The 8,507-nt window shown below is 35.5% G+C and overlaps 1 protein-coding gene across 1 annotated transcript in view; it reads left to right on the forward strand.

The window, feature by feature from the left end:
* LOC141836993 (WRKY transcription factor WRKY51-like) overlaps positions 1-7,327 on the forward strand; it is an 11,208-nt gene extending 3,881 nt beyond the window's left edge. Inside the window, exon 4 of the mRNA XM_074724485.1 lies at positions 7,059-7,327. Within this exon, the coding sequence (XP_074580586.1) occupies positions 7,059-7,327 (269 nt within the window). The remainder of the gene's footprint in view (positions 1-7,058) is intronic.
* Positions 7,328-8,507: the final 1,180 nt, after the last annotated feature.

An 8,507-nucleotide genomic window follows, 5' to 3' on the forward strand; every position in this document is an offset into this window, starting at 1 on the left:
GCCAAGCAATACCCTCTTTCGTCGTGACCAACTGCAGTTTCTCAATTTACCTCCTCACAAATGACCGTGGGACCGCAAGGATGTTGCTAATCTTGAAATTGGGGGTACTAATAGTCAAGTTGAAATTGTTGTTGCACAGGTAAGTCGGCGGCTTTTTTGTATTCTTTTTTTCTTTAAATACTTATAATGCTATATCAAATCACAGATCAGGTTATCAGACAGAATACCAAATGATATATATAAACAATTAATGAATATGCTCGACAATTTGCTGGAATACAAGAAGGCTTCAAAAATATATATTGCTGCAGATGTTATGAGAAATGATATAGCAAAATTGAAAGGTAAAGGAAAAGAGAAGGTTGTGGAAATTGTGCCACATACTGTGATAGGTAATAAAATTCGGAATTTATGTACTATTAGATTATATGTTAAAATAAATTATTATTATTATTTTTGTTATTAAGCTATTGAAGGACCAAGCGGAATACACGGTCATGAGCAAGAAGAGATCACTCCAATCCAAGAAGAGATCACTCCAATTCAGATATCAGATTCGAGTGATAGGCTAGAGGTTCCCGCCCTAGTGCATGCACCAATGCCATTGAGACCGATGGTCATTATTTAGCGATCGATATTATAATTTCGTCACTAAATAGAGATCGATTATAATCAATCATTAATTTAGCTACCAATTACAAATTGATCACAATTTTAACAATAAAATTTATATTCGATCGCTAATTTAGCGATGAAATTTATTTTTGATCGCTAATTTAGCAATGGAACTTATATTCGATCGCTATTTAGCGACGAAATTTATATTTTATCGTTAATTTTGAATTGGACAAGATCTATATGGTTACGGGAAGGTTCGGTCTCTAAAAATAACGATCAAATCAAGATTCAATCTCTAAAAATAGCAACTGAAGATCGGTCGGTCGCTACATTAAGCGATCGATCGGTGTTCGGTTGCTACATATAGCGACCGCTCAATCTTCGATCGCTATTTGTAGGTTCAGTCGCTATTTTTAGCGATCGATTTAACCAAGGTTCGGTCGCCAACTGATCCTGAAGCGTAATCGCCGCCTGCTGACCCCCATCTATTTACCTTGAAGCATAGTCGTCGCCTGCTGACCCCCCGCCTGCTGACCCTAAAACGGAGGATTAAACTGAGGATGAGAACGATCTACTCTAGATTCACATATTTCAAAACAATTTAGAAAGAGACATATTGGAGAGAAGAGAGACGGAGAAGAATAGAAGAACACGAGAAGAATTAACACATATATATAATAACCACAGCTGTCTCGCCCTCCATCGTATCCCACTATCGGATAATAACGTCATCGCCTCCTCCCAAGAACAATGTAAGTTTTTTTTATTATTACTAATATTATCGAAATATATATTTATAAAAAAATTCCATATATATTTAGTGGGGCTGAGAAAACATTGTTCATCGTGGTGTTTCTCATATTCCTCGCTGGTTTAGCTGTATCTACGCTATCAGTAGGGTACGACAATCGATATTTAGATGCGTGTGGTAATGCCCTGTTTGTTGTTTTAAGTGTCTTGCAGTTCTTTTGTCAGTAAAAGCACTTGGTTTATTTTAGTGCTCAGTATAAGTTATATGTATGAAACTTTATTTGAATACATGTTGCAGGGTTCATATCATAAGACGCCCTATTATATATGCTCGTAAACACTAGTTTTGTTTTAGACATAAAAAAATTAATGTGATTGATGATTCACTATAAAAATAACTATAAATAACGACGGATTTAACAATCGATTATAATTCCGTTGTAAATTTAGCGATCGATCTTTAGATTTCGTCATTAAATAGCGATTGAATTATAATCGATCGCTAAATTAGTGACTGAATTAAAATCAATCGCTAAATTAGCGACGGAATTATAATTGATCGCTATTTAGTAACGAAACTTCAAAATCGATCGCTAAATTAGCGATCGAATTTATCTTGGATCGCTAATTTTAGAGTTGGATGGTATTTGTATGAGTTTTAGATACTCTTAGCGATCGAATCTTTCGGTCGCTAAATTTAGTGATCGAATCATGATTCGGTCGGTAAATTTAGCGACCGAACTTAATTCGGTTGCTAAAAAATCAAGTTTCGGTCGCTAAATTTAATAGAATATGATTTATGTCACTATATTAATATTAAGTCATTGACTCACTGACTAGGTAGATTAAATAAGTATGAACTTCTTTGTTAATAAGTATTTGATTAATTTTAAAATTAAATAAATATTTTTGTTACCACTTATTATTTAACATTTTAAATAATCATATTTATAATAAAAAACTTTATATTTTATTCTAGTCAAACATTTAGATACATTTTATTGTTTATAATATATTTTTTTATTATTATTATTTAATTGATGAAGCTTCGGATGCTGCTAATCTTGAAATTGGGGGTGCTAGTAGTCAAGGTAAAATTGTTGCTGCACAGGTAAGTCGGCGGCTTTTTTGTAATTTTTTTTAAAATACTTATAATGCTATCAACTCATAGACCAGGTTATCAGACAGATTACCAAATCATATATATAAACAAATGGATGAATATGCTCGACACTTTGCTGGAATACAAGAAGGTTTAAAAAATATATATTGCTGCAGATGTTATGAGAAATGATATAGCAAAATTGAAAGGTAAAGGAAAAGAAAAGGTTGTGGAAACTGCGCTTAATAAAATTCAGAATTTATGTACTATTAAATTATATGTTAAAATAAATTATTATTATTATTTTTGTTATTAAGCTATTGAAGGACCAAGCGGAATACACGGTCATGAGCAAGAAGAGATCACTCCAATCCAAGAAGAGATCACTCCAATCCAGATATCAGATTCGAGTGATAGGCAAGAGGTTCTCGCCCCAATGCATGCACCAATGCCATTGAGACCGATGGTCATTATTTAATGATCGATGTTATAATTTTATCGCTAAATAGAGATCGATTATAATCGGTCGCTATTATAGCGACCGATTACAAATTGATCGCAATTTTAACGACGAAATTTATATTCGATTGCTAATTTAGAGACAGAATTTATTTTTGATCGCTAATTTAACAATGGAACTTATATTCGATCGCTATTTAGCGACGGAATTTATATTTTATCGTTAATTTTGGATTTGGATGGGATCTATATGGATACGGGAAGGTTCGGTCACTAAAAATGGCAACCGAATCAAGATTCGGTCTCTAAAAATAGCAACCGAAGATCGGTCGATCGCTACATTAAGCGACTGACCGGTGTTCGGTCGCTAGTACGCTCAGTCTTCGGTCGCTATTTGTAGGTTCGGTCGCTATTTTTAGCAATCGATTTAACCAAGATTCGGCCCCCAGCTAACCCTGAAGTGCAATCGCCGCCTGCTGATCCCCCATCTGCTGACTTTGAAGCGCAGTCGTCACCTGCTGACTCCCCGCATGCTAACCCTGAAACAGAGGATTAAACTGATGATGAGAACGATCTACTCTAGGTTTACATATTCCAAAACAATTCAGAAAGAGATGTATTGGAGAAAAGAGAGACGGAGAAGATTAGAAGAACATGAGAAGAACAGGATTGGAAACATTTAGTTTAAACAGGAGAGGAATGAGGAAGAAGGAGGCTCGGTTTGCGGCGGCGAAGGGAGGCGGAGGAAATGCTCGCGGAGCAGGGGTGTCGATTTGCGGCGGCGAAGAATGAGGAAGAAGGAGGCTCGGTTTGCGGCGACGAAGAGAGGCGGAGGAAGAAGGAGGCTCAGTTTGCGGAGGCGAAGAGAGGCGGAGGAGAGGAATCGAGGAGAGGCGGAGGAGGGTTAGGGTTTGCGGCGGCGAAGAGAGGCGGAGGAGAGGAATCGAGGAACAGGGATCGTCGCAGGAGAGGAATCGCGGAGGAAGGTTAGGGTTTAGCGAGGCTCGGATTGTTTTTCTTAGCCCCCGCGTGCGCAGGATGCCACGTGATTTCTACGTCAGCTGTCGCCCACGCGACGCCCAGCAGAACATCTCCGATATATCGCGCTATCGGACAACGACGCTGTCGCCTCCTCCCAAAAACAATGTAAGTTTTTCCTTTATTATTACTAATATTTTTGAAATATATATTTATAAAAAAAATTTATATATATTTAGTGGTGTTGAGAAAGCATTGTTCATCGCGGTGTTTCTCATATTCCTCACTGGTTTAGTTGTGTCTACGCTATCAGTAGGATACAACAATCGATATTTAGATGTGTGTGATAATGCCCTGTTTGTTGTTTTAACTATCTTGCAGTTCTTTTGTCAGTAAAAGCACTTGGTTTATTTCAGTACTCAGTATCAGTTATATGTATGAAACTTTATCTGAATACATGTTGCATGATTCATATCATAAGATGCCCTATTATATATGCTCGTAAATACTAGTTTTGTTTTAGACATAAAAAAATTAATGTGATTGATGATTCACTATAAAAATAACCATAAATAATGACAGATTTAGCAATCAATTATAATTTTATCACGAATTTACCGACCAATTTTTAAATTTCATCGTTAATTAGCAATTGAATTATAATCCATCATTAAATTAGTGACCGAATTAAAATCGGTCACTAAATTAGCGACTGAATTATAATCAATCGTTATTTAGTGATGAAATTTAAAAATCGATCGCTAAATTAGCGATCGAATTTTTCTTGGATCGCTAATTTTAGAGTTGGATGATATCTGTATAAGTTTTAGCAACCCTTAGCTACCGAATCTAGATTCGGTCGCTAAATTTAGCGGTCGAATTAAGATTCGGTCGTTAAATTTAGCGATCGAACTTAATTCGGTCGGTCAAAAATCAAGTTTCGGTCAATAAATTTAATAGAATATGATTTATGTCACTATATTAATATAAAGTCATTGACTCACTAACTAAGTAGAATAAATAAGTATTAACTTCTTTGTTAATAAGCATTTGATTAATTTTTCAATTAAATAAATATTTTTGTTACCACTTATTACTTAACATTTTAAATAATCACATTTATAATACAAAAACTTTATATTTTATTCTAGTTAAACATTTAGATACATTTTATTGTTTATAATATATTTTATTATTATTATTATTTTTTAATTGATGAAGCTTCGGATGCTGCTAATCTTGAAATTGGGGGTACTAGTAGTCAAGATGAAATTGTTGCTGCACAGGTAAGTTAGCGGCTTTTTTGTATTCTTTTTTTTTTAAAAATACTTATAATGCTATCAAATCATAGACTTTAGGTTATCAGACAGAATACCAAATGATATATATAAATAAATGGATGAATATGCTCGACACTTTACAAGAAGGTTTCAAAAATATATATTGCTGCAAATGTTATGAGAAATGATATAGCAAAATTGAAAGATAAAGGAAAAGAGAAGGTTGTGGTAATAAAATTCAGAGTTTATGTACTATTAGACTATATGTTAAAATAAATTATTATTATTATTTTTGTTATTAAGCTATTGAAGGACCAAGCGGAATACACAGTCATGAGCAAGAAGAGATCACTCCAATCCAAGAAGAGATCGCTCCAAATTCAGATATCAGATTCGAGTGAAAGGCAAGAGGTTCCCGCCCCAGTGCATGCACCAATGTCATTGAGACCGATGGTCATTATTTAGCGATCGATGTTATAATTTCATAGCTAAATAGAGATCGATTATAATCGGTCGCTATTATAGCGACCGATTACAAATTGATCGCAATTTTAACCGACGAAATTTATATTCGATTGCTAATTTAGTGACAGAATTTATTTTTGATCGCTAATTTAGCAATGGAACTTATATTTGATCGATATTTAGTGACGGAATTTATATTTTATCGTTAATTTTGGATTTGGATGGGATCTATATGGATACGAGAAGGTTCGGTCTCTAAAAATAGTGACTGAATCAAGATTCAGTCTCTAAAAATAGCAACCGAAGACCGATCGATCACTACATTAAGTGATCGATCGGTGTTCGGTCGCTAGTCCTCTCAGTCTTCGATCGCTATTTGTACGTTCGGTTGCTATTTTTAGCGATCGATTTAATCAAGATTCGGCCGCTAGCTAACCCTGAAGTGCAGTCGCCACCTGCTGACCCCCATCTGCTAACCCTGAAGTGCAGTCGCCGCCTGCTGACTCCCCGCATGCTGACCCAGAAACGGAGGATTAAACTGAGGATGAGAACGATCTATTCTAGGTTTACATATTCCAAAACAATTCAGAAAGAGACATATTGGAGAGAAGAGAGACGGAGAAGAATAGAAGAACACGAGAAGAATTAATACATATATATAATAACCACAGCTGTCTCACCCTCCATCGTATCGTGCTATCGGACAACGACGTTGTCGCCTCCTCCCAAAAACAATGTAAATTTTTCCTTTATTATTACTAATATTTTTGAAATATATATTTATAAAAAAATTCCATATATATTTAATGGTGCTGAGAAAACATTGTTCATCGTGGTGTTTCTCATATTCCTCACTGGTTTAGCTGTGTCTACGCTATTAGTAGGGTACGACAATCGATATTTAGATGCGTGTGGTAATGCCCTGTTTGTTGTTTTAAGTGTCTTGCAGTTCTTTTGTTAGTAAAAGCACTTGGTTTATTTCAGTACTTAGTATCAGTTATATGTATGAAACTTTATCTGAATACATGTTGCATGGTTCATATCATAAGATGCCCTATTATATATGCTCGTAAACACTAGTTTTGTTTTAGACATAAAAAAAATTAATGTGATTGATGATTCACTACAAAAATAATCATGAATGACGGATTTAGCGACCAATTATAATTCTATCGCGAATTTAGTGACCGATTTTTAAATTTCATCGTTAAATAGCAATTGAATTATAATCGGTCGTTAAATTAGTGACTGAATTAAAATCGGTCACTAAATTAGCGACGGAATTATAATCGATCGCTATTTAGTGACGAATTGTGCGACCCATAATCCTGCAGTTCGCCGGCAATCTTGTCGGGCAGAGGATATTGAATTTCTAGTCTAGGTATTATGTAATTATATTGAGCAAGTGGTAATAAATTTCTACCTGGATGGCGGCGCTGGTGGAGAAATTGACGTAACCGTACTCCTGAAGACTCCCAGCACCGTTATCAACTCCGCGACCACTGCAGCCGCCACCGTAGCCGTCACCGCTGCGGCTAATGCCGCCGCCAGCGCTCAAGCCGCCGCCGTCGCCACACCTAATGCTGCGGCCACGGCAGCCGAAGCCGCGGCTGTCGCTGCTGATGCCGCAAGCACCGCCACTGAAGCTGCGATCACAGCCGCCTCCCTAGTCTGATGCGTCGGAATTCTGACGTTACTGTTTTTTCAAATTTGTTGATGAACAAAACATTTGAGGATTTTTTTTTTCCAAATAAATAGTTTGATTTGTTCAAATTCTAGTATATGACGAGTTGCAATTACCTTCATGAAGGAACTATTTCACTTCACTTCCTAAACTTGTTTAATGCCAAGTGACCTATGACCATTATGTTTTTGTTCCTATTTTCCCCTACACACTTTCACATGGAAATTGTCTCATCAGTAATTTTCACATGGAAGTTCAACAAACATGCACAGCTTTTTCTGAAAAATGCTGTGATCTGCTGATTTCTTTATAAATTTTTTTGGTTGTAGTTTTAATGTACAAAACGTCAAGTGTTGTTTATAGTTTGTCTTTGGTATACAGTTCCCAATTAAAGATACCATTAAAGAAAACAAAGGAAGATAACAAGAAAGCAAAATATTTCTTGCTTTAAAGATGATTTTATGTTTGTAAACGTTGTGGACATTTTGAGATCTCTTTTGTTGATAAACCGCATTGTCATGCATCCTTGCTGTGATCTCTATGATAATGTAGTTAACCAATGTAGATTCTTAGGTTCTCAATTCTATCCTTACTGTTAATTACATTGCATGAGACTAAAGATCTTCCTTACAAATTATTCTGAATAGCCAGAACAGTTGTTTCATCGGAAATGCTTACATGTTACAAGTGAGGGTTTAGCTGGAACACGCGCAAGGGGTGTAACTAAGGAAGAGGATCTGCAGATCGGTTGAGAGTTACTTTGCAGGTTGCTCTTTTTCTATTTATATAAGAAATATTTTATATTTTCCATCAACACTAGATTTTTTTGTTCACATATACTTGTACAAAATCTGCAAATTTGTATCCGGAGAAATTTTGTGCTTCTTTCCATAAATGTTTATGTTACCTCACACTTTTTTGCTCATGCTTAATTAGGCAATCGTAGCGTAAATTTCTGTCTTGATCAGGTTTCACTCTTAACATTTTTTTTTCTTTCTTGCAAAGTTGTATTTTGCTCTAACAGGAAGGATATGATTGCCTTTTACTCTTTTTGCTCTCATTTTTTAAGGATACTCATGTAGTTTGTTAGGAAATTGAACTTTTAGGTTAACTAGTTTGTTTTCAATTGGTGACTACAAAGATCTATCATGCCATCACAACCGAACAATTT

The sequence above is a fragment of the Curcuma longa genome, chromosome 11 (assembly GCF_044706935.1).
Source record: "Curcuma longa cultivar G26 ecotype Majalengka, Jawa Barat chromosome 11, ITB_CL_G26_1.1, whole genome shotgun sequence".
NCBI lineage: Eukaryota > Viridiplantae > Streptophyta > Magnoliopsida > Zingiberales > Zingiberaceae > Curcuma > Curcuma longa.